Raw genomic sequence first — 15,919 nt, 5'->3', positions numbered from 1 at the left:
CGCGGAGCCCTCGCTGGGTAGCTCGTTCCGCGGCCCCGCCCGCGGGCAGACCTGCGGGGCGCCCACACACCTGCGGGGTCCCGGCCAACCCCTGCGTGGGTACGAGCGGGGGACAACTGCGTAGGAAGACTTGTTTAAAGACTGGGGAAATGTGCGTGAACAGTAGCGACAAAAACCAGATGCAGGGCCGCTCCTCCTCTCGAGCGTGTCGGAGGTCCCTACGCAGAGACGCCGGGAGGGCCTGCGCGAAAAAGCAGCGCGTCCCTACACCCTTCCGCTCGGCGAGCCCAATCCTGCAGTTACGTTTCATTTCTTACAGTAGCAAGCCTTAGGGCTGTGACATTTTTATCTGATCTACGCAGTACTATACAGTGTTTTTTTAAGTGTTGGCCCCCAGCCGCGCTGTCCGTGCTGTAGCCACTGGACACGTGTGCATTTAAAATGAAGAACATGCGGTTTCTCAGCACTGAGCCAGGAAAAGCCCAGGTGTAGGGTTAGGGACGCGCTGAGCACTTTGCGCATGCGCGCGCTCTGGGTAAAAGGCTGGCATATAAAAGGCCTTGGGTTTTCCAGAATGGAAGACGATAAGCATCGTTCAGCTTTTATGGAGTTCCTTTGACTTGGGAGCCAGGTACAACCGGGCCTTGCTGCTTGACTGGAAGGTGCAGTGGAGGCCCCAGGGTGGTGGTTGGTGGGATTCATTTGCCGCGCCGAGAGTGGGGTCAAGTTGTGAAGCAACCTGCTCTTGGCCTGAGGACTTCCGGAGGAAGCCAGCGTGGCGTTGGGCACATTCTTTCATCTTCCGGTGCTCCGGCACTCAGGGTAGTGCCCAGAGCTGGACCGAGGCTGTCAGTTCTCAGAACAGGGCAGGCACACCTGAGCTCTCCTGATCTGTGCAGTATCGTCGCTCTTGCTGCGAGCAGCTGCCCCAAAAACTTGGGTGTGGGATGAAAGGCTGCCGGATCCCTGAGTGCTCCCACTCGGGAACAGAGAAGGCAGGAAACAGATGTCTTGTTAGGGCCAAGGCATGTTTACACTTTAGTAGGAAGACACCTGAAGGCCATCCTGGCACGTTTTCAAGCAAACTTTATTTCAGTGATGTTATAATTAGGAGCGTTGCACTTCCATTCTCCTTTCAATAATGTAGAGTGTACTCAAGCCAGTGATGGGAAAAGTCTTTCTTTTTAAAGATTAAACTGTTGAGGCTGTGTCAGTGCTGGTATTTTATTATCCGGTAAATATGAGCAGGGATGTGCCTTCTCTGTTTGTCATTTATCTGAGTTAGCCTGTCCTCACGTTCTGGACATAGATGCCAATAAAGTCAACGGAGAAGGCCCAGAGGACACTGGTCCTCCCAGGGGACCAGGCCCGTGACATCGTGTCTGCACCAGGAAACTACTGCTCTCCCGTCTGGAGGAGCAACGGCCGCGAGCCCAGGGTCTGTCGGTACACCGGATTCCCTGTCCCCGTGTTTCCACTGCTGCACGACCTCAGTTCTGACACTTGTACCTGAACTCGCCTCTTCTGTCTCCAAAACTGCGAGGTTACAGCACTTGGCTCCACTTGGCTGACACTAGGGACTTGCTTTGGGTGGTGGGGTGCTGGTTCCTCCCCAGGAGCACCCATAGGAGATACCCTGCCCACCCCAGGTCCCAAGGGAAGGGACTTTTGCTCTAGGTTTGTTACAGAGGCGGGGAAACCACTGTCATGCAAGTCGCCGACTTCAGACCCTGCACCCCGAGAGGGGGTGTCATCACCAGGCCCCAAGATGCCCTGTCCTCAGGCTCCAGACCACACAGGAGAAAGGTAGGCCCAGTTGCCCAGCAACCCTGTCCCTTCCCTCCGCAACCCTGCAGGCTCTCACCACTGTGGCCCCGAGCCCCCCATGCCGGAGTAAAGGTTTGGCCAGCACAGGGCGGACCAGCAGCTGATGTAAGAGCCTGTGGCATTCATCAGTAGGGCTTCAGGGCACGTTGCGGCCAACTTTATAAGAAACTACCCCTCATGAAACTTCAGTTCAGTATTAAGGAACAAGCTATTAAGATATGCTTTCCTTTTCCAACCACCGAGCTCCCAGAAGCCAGAGGTTTTTTTCATGTACTGCAACCATTCTATTTTTTTTAAATTTCATTGTTTTTAAAATGTTATGTTACTATGTAATGGGTATATCATTTTAAAACGAATTACTATTTTTTTAAATTTCTGAGTTTTAATTCTTAATGTAACTGTCAATCCATATAATCCACATAAACAAAGCTCTTTAGGGGTCCTCCATAAACGTTTAAGATTGTAAGGGGTCCGTGAAACCAAAAAGTTGGAGTTTCTGCAAAAGTCCTAGTACGTAGCTCATAACAGATGATTATTCAGCCGTTGGAGTGGCACTTCCGAAGATGGGAAAGTGCTGACATCGCTGCACAGTCCTCAGGCCCAGACGCTGACACACATCGCTGCTGACAGGTGAGCCCTCTAGGGGGAAGCAGCTTTGGTGGGTCAAGATTTCTGTCTTTACCTTTGCAGTGATGCAGTGAACATGTGTTAACAGAAAAAAAAAATGTAATAAAATAATGCCTACCCTGTTTTCCTCATAGTGGATATTGTGAAAAGTTGAAAGCATTGTTGCACATAACATGTTACTGACCAGCCTGCAAGTTCTCCCAGGGCACGGGCTGGTCTCCCACCCATCTCCGGTCTCCTTAGTGATACCCACGTAAGTACTAAGCACTCACTAAATTCGTGTTGAGGACACAAATGCATGAATGTTTTAACATTATGAATTATATACCTACAAAACCTGCTGTTTTTGGTTGAATTGTGTCCCCCCAGAGATAGGTTAAAGTCCCAACCCCCAGGGCCTCAGAATGTGACTTTATTTGAAAATAGGGTCCTTGCAGATGTGATTACTGTAGTTAAAATGAAGTCATATTGGATTAGGGTGGCCCCTAATCCAATGGCTGGTGTCCCACGGAGACAGACATGCACCGGGGTAGACAGCCATGTGACCCCAGAGGCTGAGATTGGTGTGATGCATCTACTGGCCAATTGCCAGCATCCAGCTGCACACCGGCTCCAGTTTCTAGTGCCAGGGGAGAACCGCTGCTGTGTGGAGACCATCACAGTGCCAACCACCAGGGGCAGAGGTCCAAACTCTTCTACCCTCCGCATCCTGGCATCAGAGTCGCCAAGGAAAGCACAAGGCAGCCGAGCACCCAGCAGACGTGCTTTACTCACGCAGAGCAGACAGACAAGGTCCTTTCCAGCAGTGGGCCGTGCCCATGCCAGCGGGTGGTTGGCCTGCCTGCACCCCTTAAGCCCGTTCTTAAGTGGCGCTGCAGGGGTTGAAAGATGGTCTTCCCAACAGAGAAGCTAGGAGAGGCAAGGGGGATCCTCCCCTGCTGATTTTGGAGCACAGCCCTGTGACACCTTGACCTTGGACTTCTGCCCTCCAGAACTGTGGGAAAGTAAGTTTCAGTTGTCTTAAGCCCCCCCGTTTCACGTACTTGTTACAGCAGCCCTAGAAAACGAATATAACTGCTCGGTAGCAAAATTATTTTTCTTTAGCAAACAGAGAAACAGCCATGATTTGTATGACTTTTTTCCACCTGACACTGCCTGACAAGGAGATGTGCAGATGGCTGGAGGACGTACCTGTGTGGGGACAGGCATCTGTCCATGCTACCATTCCACCCACTTTGCTGGACCGCCTGTCATGGGGGGCAGGGACACAGAGCCGTGGGGCATGCACCTGGGAGTCTAGGATCCCCCCACATCCTAGCAAGACCCACAGCCCTGAGGTTGCAGTGAGAAGGGCAAGCTTCAGACCTCAGACCCTGACCTTGGGTCCGTAGCACCAACCTGGGCCAGCAGGTAGGCTGGGCCCTGGGGAGAGTAGGGACAGCCCCAGGCCAGCCCCGCCACAGGGCCCTGACTTCTCCCTCCCACGCCTGCTGTCTCCTGGAGCTCCGAAGGGGAAAGTGGGCTTGTGTGTCCTTTATACATTGATTCCTTCAAATCGCTGTTGTCACTAGAACTAGTCATAATCACGGTAAGAAGAGCTTGACAGCTGGGCTCAGTTCAGAGCTGCAGCCACACTCACCACTCACTCCCAGGCAGCGGCCTCCCAACCCATCCCCCAAGGATGCAGGACGTTCACTGGGATGGCGCAACTGTTGCTTAAACACACAGGGTTTTTTTTCTTTAATCGTTCATTTAATTTTAAGTTCACTTTCACTACGTGATGAGATGGGTGCATATTACACTAGGCTTTCACTATGAGAGAGCTGCCACGGCTAAAACAAATACAGCCCTCAGTCCCTTTCCGCTTCCCTTTCTGAGTCCCACAAAAGCCCCATGTGGGCACTGCTGGGTTCCACTCCTGGCTCATTGCTCCCTCTGGAGGGAGGCTATCTGGTGGGTCCCTACTTCCCCCTAAGCCCGCTACAGGGGACCACCCCTTGCTCCCTGGCTTGGCCCCCATAGGTTTCTGTAGGATGTAAGCTGGGGCTTTGAGGGCTGTAGCCACCTGGTTTCTGAGGTGCTGGTCCTGGGTCCTGCAAGAACCTGTAGTCTGTGCCTGCACACTTTCCACCAAGAGGATGGTTGCAGGGCACCTGCCCCCAGGACCCAGCTGTGGGGTAGGACTGCTATGGAGAAGGGGAGGATGCTGCAGTGGCACAAAAAAATGGACAGCCCTCATGGCCAGGCAGGTGGCAGTCCTCAAAGGCCGGCACTGGGGGATGTGGCGGTCCCCGGGGCTGAGGGAGGGGAAGGAGCCCAGTCCAGGAGGGGGTTGGCAGGGAAAGCCTAGAGTCAGGCCTCCAAACTACAGGCTGGCCAGAGGGGGCCATGAGCCAGGAACACCAAGGATGGAACACCAGCATGGGGAGGTGGCTTGGGAATCCTGCCCCTGCCCCCTGTTGTCTGCTAGGGGCTCCCTGAGGGCCACCTGTGACTGTCACTCATAGGTGGCCAGAGGTGAGCCTGAAAGCCCAGTGGCCAGAGCATCGTGGGAGGGCACAGGGCACGGGAAGGGGCCAAGACTCCAAAGGGCTCTAAGGACAGGTCTGCAAAGTGGAAGGAGAGGACAGATGGCAGGAGCTGGGCTTTCCCCACACAGGTGTTCAGCCAGAGGCTCTTGGAAGGAGGGCACTTCTGGAAGGAGGGGCCAGTAGGGAGTGCCATGTTCCCCACAACCGTCTAGGCACAGCAGCCTGCTCTTGGGTCCCCGGTGGAGAGTGCCCACTCCCCTGAAGATTCAAGCCAAGCCACATCCCACACCACCCCCATGCCAGCCACAGGTAATGACTGCAGGTGGTCCATACAGGTGGTCTCAGGACCCCTGGGCGATCACGCTAAACGGTGCTGCCGTCTCCACCCACCAGTTCCACTGCACACGGCTCCCAGGGCTGGTCACCGTGACAGGGAGGTCTGGCCCCACACTGCCCAGAGGTCCGTCTCCCTTTAACTTTTCCTCTCCCTGTGTTGAGCTCCTCTCCGACAGAAAGACATGCACGTGGTGTTGCCTTTGCTTCTTGGTTGGGGAGGGGGGGCTGGCTCAGTGGATGAACCTAAGTGATAAGGTGCTTACAGGACGACCCAGCATAAGGTCCTGTGTGTTCCTGCCACCACCTCTGGATTTACTGAGGTCACCATCACATCTAAGATGGCCACCAAGAGGGGACCCAGTCACTACCCTGCCTGGTACCTAAACTGAGGGACCGTGTGCTACATAGGCCCTGGCGGCTCCTCCAGGGAGAGCCTGTGGTCAGCGGCTGCCACAAGGGCTGGACAGCTCAGGGTGAGGAAAGAGAAGCATGAAGCTGGGACTGCAGGAGGAGAGGGAACAAAAGTCGCATCTAGACAGAGTTGAACAAAACAAAACCAAAACCCGCATGTGTTCTTGTCTCGGCTCGGGATCCAGGCGCCGCGGTGCCCAAAGCCCCTTAGCCCGACATCTCCTCTCGCTGCTCCTTGTTCCTGCGCACTTCGGCCGCATGCAGTTCCTGCGGGGACGAGGCGGGGCTGGGTTGGCGGGTGGGGTCCTGCGCTATCCCCACTCGCAGCGGCAGGGCCCTGCCTCACACCGGACTGGCCCCAAGCAGGAGTTACCGGAGAGCCCGGCTGCGGGAGCGCTGGTGGTGCAGTGGGCAGGCACCAGCCAAAGGAAGGGGTTCCTGGGCGACTTCCCTGGGCCCCAACCCAAAGCAGCTCCTCCCCGTCTCCTAGCGCACACCGGGAGGCGCTTCCTTCCGAGCACGGCCAAAGTAACGACTGTCCTGCGTTACTGCGGTATCGACTGTGTCCCAGCAGGCCCGAATAACAGGCGTTCGTTCGTGCACCGCTGGAGGTGACCAGTAAGAAGTCCGCTGAGTCCCTCCTGCTGCCCCCACCCAGCGCCGCGCCTGGAGCCCCGCCCCTCCCAGCCCCGCCCCGCCCCGCCCAGCCCCGCCCCGCCCCGCCCCGCCCCGCCCCCTCCCAGCCCCAGCGCGCACCTTCTCGCGCAGCCGCTCGCGCAGAGCCGCCAGGTGCGCCTCGCGGATCTCCTTGCTGAGCTCCATCTTGTAGTTGAGCTTCTCCTCCGCCAGGCGGCTGAAGTTGTTGTTCTCCTCCAGCGCCTTATGCAGCACCTCGCGCTCGTGCTCGCGCCGTTCCGCCAGCTGCTTCAGCACCTGCGCCTCCTGCGTCTGCGCGGGCGGCGGGTGGGCGCGCGTGAGCTGCAGCCCGGGGTACCCGGTCCCCAGCCCCGCGCCCCCAGCCCGGACCCCCATCTCGGGCTAAACCCCACCGCGCCGCGCCCCCAGCCCCACCCCACCCCCGCGTACCCAGTCTGTCTCCTCGCGTCCCAGCCGGGCCTCGGGCCCCCAGTCCGGAGCCCCCTGCGCTGCCATTCGGGCGGGCCCAGCGCCCATCGCCCTGCTCTGCGGCCCTCTGGACACATGTCCTCGAGAAACTCGAGACTACACTGTCCTGCGTTGGCGAAGGTGACCTCCTCTCTAGTCCCGGTTTGCCTGGCCTTCCCGAGTGTGAGCACCAGGTGCTGGGAGACTCCTCAGCCCCTACCCTGTCGGTCTGTCCATGGCCGCAGAGCTGCCCCCGCCCCGCTAGGCTGAGGGCGCCCAGGTCAAGAAAGCCCGTCCCCGCGGCTGCTAGGTGGGCCTGCGCGCGCGGCGCTCTAGGAGAATGTTGGAGCAGAGGAGTCTAAACTTGGGGGCTGTCACTGAGCCTTCCGTCTCTTCTTCAAACGTTTGCCCGCTGAACACCAAGGCGGTTCCTAGTGCGCGCCAGGTGCTGAGCTTTCTAAGTGCTGGGGGCGGTGGACGAGCCCCCAGGACTGCTGGGGAAGGCACCGAGCTGGAGTGAGCAGCCTGGGGCTGCTGCAGGAGGAGAGACTGCCTGGTAACCCCGGAAGGAGAGCCTGAGGCTCCCAGGGGTAATTAGTCTCCTTCAGAAGGCCGCTGGGCCCCCATGTGCCAGTCCCTACTAGTAACTTTGTGAAGCCTACGCCCCCAGGTTTCACTGGGACCTGCTGTAAGGTGGATGGAGCCACTGCCCCTGTCCTGTGAGTTTGGGCCCCAGGACCCCAAGACTGACAGCACTTCCTTTTCTGTGTGTTTCAGTCTCGGAGGGACTGGTGTGAGATGAGGGGGCAGAGAGGGCCCTGGAGCCCTCCCCACTTGTCCCGGGGGCTCTCTGAGCTCCCAGCAGGTCCGTGTTTGCAGCCGCAGCACACAGAGGCCCTTCCCTCTCATTCCCTTCCCAGGAGAAGGATGCTTGCCCAGCCTCGTGTCCCAGGGCCACCAACTGACGCCCTCCTGGCCATGGCCAAGGGCACCCCGCCCCTCCAGCTGGCTGCCAGTTGGGCATCCTTTCTCCTTCCTGCCTCTTTCTAATCTCTCAGGAGGAAGTGCCGGGAGCCATGCGACCCTCTCCATCCCAGGCCGACCACCAAGCAGAGGCTTGGAGCACCCTGCAGCTTAGGGTCCGTGTCCACGGCCAGCAAGCCCTCCTGGCCACCTTCATCAGGACAGATGGCAGGCCCTCCTTACCTTCCTCCGCTCCTCAGCTGCTTCCAGCCGCTTCTGCAACTCCTCCAGGGAGGTGTCCTTCCTCTTGGGTGGGGAGGAGAGCACGGGGCTCTCCGGTGACAGGTCGGAAGGGGACTTGAGGATGACCTCAAAGCTCTGGCCAGAGGCCCTTTTGTCCAGCTGCTTCACCTCCATGTCTGTGAGGCAAGAGCAGATGGGAGCTTCAGGAGGGCCAGCGAGGAGGGGGTGGGCTGGGGCATGTTCCCAGCACACATCCAAGCCAAGGGCTGAGTGAGGGGGTGTGGCTGCTCATGGAGCTCCCCCCAGGCCTGAGCCCCCAGACTGGCCCCTCCTCCCAAATGCCCCCTCTCCAGCAGTCAGCCAAGCCAGGGGGTTGAGAGACCACAGGAGAGGGAGCAAGGCACTGGCAAGACACACTCACCCCCATACTGGTAGATGGTGTTGGGGTGCGGCTGCGAGTAGAAGCAGGAGCAGATGAGTGACAGCACAGACAGCTCCTTCATCTTCTCCTTGTAGGCTGTGGGCAGAAGCCAGTGTGAGCAGCCAGCCGGCCGGCCCCTGCCCCACCTCCACCTCCCTCCCCATCACTCTCCCATGCGTCTCCTGCTCCCACATCTCTTCTCTCTTTCTCCTCCCTCCCAGACATTGATTCTTTCCCTGGGCACGCCTCCCTGTGGGCCACCCGCAGTGCCCTCTCTGCCCCTATCTGTCTGTCTGTCTGTCTGTCTCTCCCGCCCTCCTTTTCTCGCGGCATTTTCTGTCTCTTCCCCGTCTGTCTTTTGTTCTTTCTGTATGTCTCTTCCTCGCTCTGGGTCTGTGCTCATCCTTCTGTCTTTCTGGTTCTGCCTGTCACTCTCCTTGTATCTTTCTCTGTGTTTGGTCTTTGTCACTGTGCATCTTGCTGACTTTCAACACACCCTGCCCCTCTCCCCACATACTTCTGCCTACCCCTTCCTACCCTGGCCCTCTCACAGACACTTTTCCCCTTGGGCAGACGAGGCTGACCACATGACTGGGCCGGCACAGACGTGGAGCTTCCGCAGGCAGCACTGTCTTGGGCTGTACATTTGGGCAAAGCCCTCAGACCCTCTTATCTCCTCCCCTTCCGATTATCGTGATAGTAGTGCTGTCACCCCATGAAACCCTGGCCCTGGGCCCTTGGCAGACACACGCTTGTTGCCCATACCCAGGGCCGAAGGGAAGGGAGCTGTCCATTCAGCACCACAGCCCGCCATCTAGCCTTGCCGAGCAGCAAGTACCTACAGCCAGTATGCCTACTGCCCAACCAGAAAAGGAGTCGAGCCTGGAGGCCGAGACCCTGGGCCCTGCCTGGGGGAGGGGAAATGCCCACTCTCAGAATGGAAATAATTGAGCTATTCGCAGCAAGCCAGGCTCCAAAGTGGACACGTTAGACCAGTGTCTCATCAGTACTCAGAAATCCTGTATGCCCAATGCTGTCACCCTCACTCAGTTACTGGGCCCAGGTGTCTGTAGTGACTTGTCCAAAACTCCTCGAACACAATCCCAAGTGGCCTGTGTTCTTTCCACCACTCCAGCAGGTCCAAAGACGAGGAGGCTCAGAGAATCATGTGCGGCCTCCCTGGCTGGACAAGCAGGTATAAGTCTCCAGAGAGACACTCCAGGGAGAGGGCATCTGGCTTCCAAGAAGGGAAAAGCATGCAGTTACCTACAGCATTCTTCAAAAGGGCAGACAAGAATTTGGACAAGTGTATCGAGGGACAAGAAACCTTCTGATCAAATTTCACACAAGATAGTGTTTTTAAAATGAGTGAACATGCAATTGGGGAAAGCATTGTGTAGAAACAGGACACAGGAGAGAAACGATCAGGCCCTGGTCTGAGGGGACACTCCCAGGGAGCAGGGTCCTCCTGTGACCAGCACAGAGAATGAGGTCATTTGATGTAAACATCCTGATGGCCCAGACTCTTTGGGAGAGAGCCCGAGAGGCTGAAAAGAGAACACAAAGGTATCCTGGGCAAGCTCCCCAAAGGGAGAGCCTTTGGGGAGCTTGTGGGGGTGGGGCAGGAGCAGGGCAAAAACACATCCTAGTCATTTGTTTTAAGAGGGTGGAAGGGAGCGAAGGGAGGGCCAGGTGGGGGCATGCCTCAAAGGGAATTCTGGTCTGCCTTGTCAGTTTTATTTTTTTACAAGCAGAATCTATTTATGTATTACTTATGTTATTAGAAATTAACTTCAAAAAGGAGGCAAAGGTGTACATGACAGGGCATGTGATGGGAGTTAGAGGGTATAAGGCCAGGCAGAACCAGCTCACCAGGGGCAGAAGACCAGGAGACACTTGGATGTGTGGAGAGACTGCAGAGGTAGCCAGCCCTGTGCTCAGAAGGGAAGGTGGGGAGGGGAGCAAGAGGGGGTCTGGATCAGGGGGCATACCTGGGTCCTGGGAAATGCCAGGGAAGAGGGGACCCCATCTAACCCTGCCAGCATCTCCCACCCTGGGAACAGACACCAGCCCTCAATCCTGACCTTTCAGATTGTCCTTCCTTATCACATGTCAAACCTCTGAACGGCTTCACCTACAGGCCAGGACCCTGGGGCCTCACAGCTGCTCGAGCTCCTCTCTGAAATGTTCCCGGGGAAAAGGAGCTGTGATTCATTACAGACAAAGAACAAGTTTACGGACAGATGCCAGGAGGGCTCCCCTCCAGGGAACTGTCACTTTAGCACTGCACTGTCAGGAGAGAGGGTACACAAACGGGGCTGGAGACGGAGGTCACGCTGTGCCCAGGGGATGTGTCTACCTGGGAAGTGAGGGACTGTGTCCTGCAGCTGCAAACAGGGACACTGCTCAGTGTCTGAGGGCCACAGAGCTTCCCCAGGTTGGTTTCTCCCAGGTGATGGCCTGTGAGCAGCTTCCTTCCCAGAAAACCCGTCCTCATGAAGCCAGGTGGGAGGAGGCTTGAGAGTGAGGCCTGCTCTGTGGTCTGGCTGCAGGTCAGAGGGGACTGGCTGGCAGATGGGAATTGGCAAATGTGGAGAAAAGGAGCACGGGGAAACCCGCATGTGTGCTGGAGAACAGGGCCGGGCTCAGCTGCAGGCAAGGCAGGCTGTGCCCATCTTTTTAGAGCTGGAGGCGCTTAAAGGTCATATGTCATTGCAGAGAGAAGAGGTCGAGACCCAGGCCCATCCAGGCCACCTCTCCACAGACATAGCTCAAGCTGGAAGGCCCCCAGGGCCTCGAGGCATGGCCTGCCTTTTCTACCCCCTCAGGACCCTTCCTTCTGCATCACTGGCTTCAGGGGGTCATTAGAAACAGGTCTCTGCCATGACCCGGACGGTTTTCATCTCCCTCTTATATTAAATGTTAAATATGCAAAAATGCACATTGGCCTTTGGATCCTGGATCCTGGATGAACACGAGTTAGAAGAAGTCACCAGGCCAGCCTACAGCAGCATGGTAATAACACTAATACACTGGCACCCATCCTCCCAACAGACCCTCAGGACCAGCCTCAGCCTGCCCCAGCAGACACCCTTATCAGCCTCACTTCTACAGAGGAGAAAAGGAGGCTCGGAGAGGGCGAGTGGCCACCCAGAGTCACACAGCATGCCGTGTTGGGTCATGAGCCCAGACCTCTACTGCACTTTCCTGTGGGAGCCTCATAGGGGCAGGGCTCTGTCCAGAACTGGGAGGGCAAGGGACCCACGGGTGCCCACTCACCCCTAGGAGGGCTCTGGGGGCTGCCGCTAACTGCTCCCCAACAAAGGGAGCTCATTGCCACTCAAGCTGCCCCTCTCTCACAAGTGGGAGTCACCTCCAACAGTGCCAGGAGCCCAGCATGGGGGAAATGGCTGGCAGGAAACTGGTGAATACGGCTACAGAAGTCACGCTGCTTGGCACGGACTTGGCACTCACCTTTTGCCAGGCATCAGGCCAGGCACCTTTCCTGAAGTAGCTCACTCAGCCCTCAGCACAAGCCTAGGGGAGGTGCTGTCACTACCTTCCCCATCCCAATGGGGAAACTGAGGCACTGAGCATTTGGTAGCAGATGCAAGTCCTCGTGGCTGATGGAACCGCATAAGGTGCTGCATGAACGAGTCTACGAAAGGGTGTGAAGAGCTGAGCACCTGGCAAGGACACCAAGAGCTGGCCACGGCTTCCCAAGTAAGTCCAAGAGCTCAGCCCCTCAGGGACACTCATGGCAAAGGCGGTGGGGAAGGTTTTCAGTCTACACGGGAAGGGAAAGCTGCGGGCAGTCCTGCAGTGGCTATGGGACCATAACAGATGCTGACTCTCCGCCCTGGTCACCAAGACCACACACAGCCTACCAGTGAGCACGACAGGCACCCTCCACAGCACGAAGGCCGCGGCTGTTCCAAACAGAGAAGCCACAGCTGGAGTTCATTTAAACTGGTTTGGCCGCCCTTACGCACACTCTCAGGTGGCCACTTCTGGGCCAGGCCACTGTGTTATCAAACTTTGATGGGTGGAGAAGCTGGTGGTGAGCATTCTGTGGGGTGGCACTTGTGACGGAACCGGAAAGACCCAGCCCCTGTGGGGTAGGCCAGGGGGAGGCTGTCCAGCTGGCACTGCAGCCTGTCTTCCAGGCGGAGAGCATGCTGGACAAGATTAATCAACTGCATTTATGTTTTCCTTTTTGACACCAATGGCAATTCGGACACCCAGAAAAATCATGGGACCAAGCGTGAATCAGCAGTGCCCCAAAGTCAGGCAAAGAAGAGAGGGCTGGTGTCGGGGTTTTGAGGTCAGAGGGTGTCTGTGCCCAGCTCTGAATGCCATAGAAGGTGAGGCTTTGGCTGCATCCCTTCACCGCCTAATCTCAGCCTGCTTACTTGTCAGATGGGTGGCAGGAATGAGGCCTATTGACCAGGATTTTCACTAACAGGGTGAGTGAGAGAAAAGGCTGACTTCCCCTAGTGGCTGCCCCTTGTCCCGCAGCTCAGGCACAGGTGGTGAGCAAGGATCCCCTCAGGGGGGACATGGCAGCACTCTGACCACCCTCATTTGATGGAGGAGGGTATCATTCTGCCCAAAGCTAGTCCCAATATCTCTGTGAATGTCAGCGAGAGGGCAGGGGGCCAGATGAAGCCCAGAGGGACTAGACTCTCAGAAGGGGTGGGGAAGGGGTGTAGTCAGTGACGCACGGTTGTCCCTTCCCAGACGGATGCAGAAGTCACCGGGGTCCTGGAACCCGGAGGGCCTGAGGGGCGGGGTCAAGGAGAGGCACACGTGGGTAGGCGGAGCTCTGGAATCAGGTTAGCTAAGGAGAGCGGATCACGACCACCTGCCCCCAGGACCGAGGGAAGAGTGGGCAGGAGTGCAGTTCCTGGTCGGAGGGGGAGACGGCGTAGAAGTGGGGGGCCGCCTGCCCCTGCCGTCCCAGCGCCGAGCGCAAAGATGAAGCTGGTCCTGGGGCGGCTGGAAAGAGCAGACTGTTCTGGGGGAGAGCGAACCCCGCGTCCTCGCTCTGGGGGTCATCTGGCAGTTCCCCCACGTCCAGTATCTGCCCGGCGTCCACCACCTCACCCGGCCCCGTGCCCGCCCCTCCGCCGCAGCTCCGCGTCCGACTTGGGCCAGGAAGGTGGGGGATCGTTGCCCTCGAAGGCGGTGGATTCGCAACTTGGGTGTCGGGCGGCTGGGAAAGGAGGCGCAGACCACCCCATCCTGGGCGTGCTTGGAAACGGCGGCAGCCCCTCCCCCATCCAAACCCCGCTGCGCATAGGGCGGTGGCTCTTTTTAACTAGAACGGGTGGCACCATGTCGCAGAGGGTGGTCCCCGAGCTAGCAGCAGCGAGGGGAGGGGGCAGCGGCGAAGTGCGAGCGCCGCTCTCCCCGGTCCCAGCTCGGGTCCCTCTCCCCGTCCTATCGCAGCACCCCCTCCCGGGCGCTCCATTGGCGCAGGGAGAGCCCGGCGCCCCGCCGGTCCTGGGCTGGGGCTCCCACAAAGGTTCCCACCCTCTTCCCTGCCCCCCGCAAAGGCGCGGTCCAACCAGGGTCTGTGGTCGCCGGACGCGTCAGGGGACCCCGTCTGCACACGCGAGCGCTCCCACCCAGGGTAATCGGCCGCGCCCCTATCCTGGGAGCCACCCTGCCGCAGTCGTTCCAGGCCCTACACGATGTCGCCCCAAAGGGCAGTGCGACCCCGCGCCCAACGTCCCTACCCCGGGCGCTCCCCAGGTCGCGGGCCCTGCCCAGCGGCCCACGCCCGCCAGGCCGGAGCCTCAATCCCAAGCCTTAGGGCACCGGGTCGCCCCAACACGCGGCTCTGAACCCAGACGCCTGCGGGTTCGGCCCAGTCGCGCCCTGAGCCCTTGCAGTGCGCGGGATCGAAGATGGGAAAACAGAGCCTTCGGTCAGCCCCAGCCTCAGGCGAGGCCAGACAATGGCCTCTGCTCAGACCTGACGCGGGGCCGGGCGCCTACCGGACACGGTGCTGGCCATGGTGCTGGCGGCGGCGGGGGCTGCGGAGGCCGAAGAGGCGCGGGCGGCGGCGGGAGCAGCAGTCGGCTGAATGCTGCAGTGCTGGGGAGGGGAGGGAGGAAGGAAGGGAGGGAGGCGGCGCGGCGAGGGGTAGAGAGAGAGCGAGAGAGCGAGAGAGAGCGAGAGAGAGCGAGAGAGAGCGAGAGAGAGAGAGAGAGAGAGAGAGAGAGAGAGAGCCTGCCTATAGCAGGGGCTGCAGCCGTCAGAGGAAGACCGGTGACGGAGGGGGAGGGGAGAGCAGCCTGGGACGCAGGCGGAGTACTGCAACGAAATGCCCATCCTCCCACCGCTCACCGCAACGACCTGCCGCTCCCTTAACTTGGCTTTGTGCAGGCTGAGGGGTGATGATGGAGACAGCCCCTATTCCCCAGGATGGGCCCAGCAGGAGGGGATGGCTTCAACCTGAGGGTGGGGTCGGAGATCGCTTCACTGAGGCAGCTGGAGGCTGGGAGGCACCTTCTGTGTGGCCAGGTCTGTGCTGAGGGGAAAGTGTGTCATGGATGGTGGAGTGGGGGCTGGCCTGGAAGCCCTCTAAGAAGCATCCTGAAGGGTAAGCAGATTCTGAGGCAGAGAAGAAGCAAAGTAGGGGTGGTGCCCAAGGGCCTAGGACAAGGGCTTCGAAGGTAGAGGCGGGTTCCAAGCCCAACTCTGACAGCCACTTGCTGAACTCTCTGGGCCTCCATTTCTCAGGGTAAGATGACAATGACGTCCCCAGGTGACGGAGGACAGGTGTACACATTGGTCAGTGGGCGGGTGGGCGCTCTGCCTCCACTCCTCCTCTGGGCTCAGGGTTCTGGTGGGTTCCCACAAGAGAGAGCCTGGCAGAGACAGTGGGTCAGTGGAGCCTGCAGCGAGGCCTCTCCTCACTTTGAATAGGCAGTCAGACAGGTGAAGTGTCATTCCCATTTTGGGGACAGAGCCATCAAGGCCGAGAGAAGTGCTTGCTCCACAAGCAATTCAATCCCAGGGCCAGGAATAAAACTCTGGGAAACCTCGGGAACCTGCAGAGAGATGAGGTAGGCTCAGAAAGGTGAAAGACGGGCAAACCTAAGGGTCAGAGTTGCCTGGTAGAGGGCCAGCAGGTATGTACATGACCACACCTTGATGTGCACACATGGCGCGCGTGTGGCTGGCTGACATCTGTCCAGTGGTCCGCATGGTGTTGTGTCCACTGTGGGAGGCCCACAAACCTGCCAGAGCACATGCTCAATTCCAGTTATTGGCTTGGTCAAGATTCCTGTGCCTGTCGAGTGGGACTTGCTATGGCCAGCCTCGGTTTCCCTTCCCTCTCATCTCTCAGGGCTAGGTTCAGTACAATGACAGTTATGTATTATAATTTATGAGGCTGGGAAGTCCCTACTTGTGATGTATGACCAGGCAGCTCATGCCTCAGCTC

At 58.4% G+C, this 15,919-nt stretch overlaps 1 protein-coding gene and 1 long non-coding RNA gene across 3 annotated transcripts; one reads left to right on the top strand and one right to left on the bottom strand.

Moving 5' to 3' along the window:
• The first annotated feature begins 161 nt into the window (after window positions 1-161).
• On the top strand, window positions 162-2,580 carry LOC109459145 (uncharacterized). Its single transcript, XR_002139346.3, has 2 exons — window positions 162-631; window positions 1,310-2,580. It is a non-coding gene; the product is annotated as an uncharacterized LOC109459145 (long non-coding RNA).
• Window positions 2,581-4,184: 1,604 nt separating this feature from the next.
• On the bottom strand, window positions 4,185-14,981 carry STMN3 (stathmin 3). 2 transcript variants are annotated; one of them, XM_088789034.1, is made up of 5 exons: window positions 14,818-14,981; window positions 8,464-8,559; window positions 8,043-8,218; window positions 6,489-6,680; window positions 4,185-5,999 (listed from the first exon to the last, which is right to left on the bottom strand). In XM_088789034.1, exons 2-5 carry the CDS (start codon window positions 8,543-8,545, stop codon window positions 5,940-5,942), a joined length of 510 nt encoding a protein of 169 aa, XP_088645160.1. In that variant the 5' UTR covers window positions 8,546-8,559; window positions 14,818-14,981; the 3' UTR covers window positions 4,185-5,939. The 2 variants fall into 2 exon arrangements, with proteins under 2 accessions (XP_088645160.1, XP_019608941.1); XM_019753382.3 differs by lacking the exon at window positions 14,818-14,981 and adding an exon at window positions 14,466-14,794.
• Window positions 14,982-15,919: the final 938 nt, after the last annotated feature.

This window comes from Rhinolophus sinicus, chromosome 13 (assembly GCF_057876585.1).
Source record: "Rhinolophus sinicus isolate RSI-liver-muscle chromosome 13, RSI-T2T, whole genome shotgun sequence".
Classification (NCBI taxonomy): Eukaryota; Metazoa; Chordata; class Mammalia; order Chiroptera; family Rhinolophidae; genus Rhinolophus; species Rhinolophus sinicus.
This window is presented reverse-complemented; position numbering and strand designations above follow the sequence as displayed.

Bases quoted from the DNA above. Each gene is read 5' to 3' on its own strand.
- STMN3 (XM_019753382.3), bottom strand. The intron at 8,219-8,463 runs GTGAGTGTGTCT...CTTGCCTCACAG, and splicing joins CACCATCTACCAGTATGGGG to ACATGGAGGTGAAGCAGCTG. The intron at 6,681-8,042 runs GTAAGGAGGGCC...CCGCCCGCGCAG, and splicing joins CAGCTGAGGAGCGGAGGAAG to ACGCAGGAGGCGCAGGTGCT.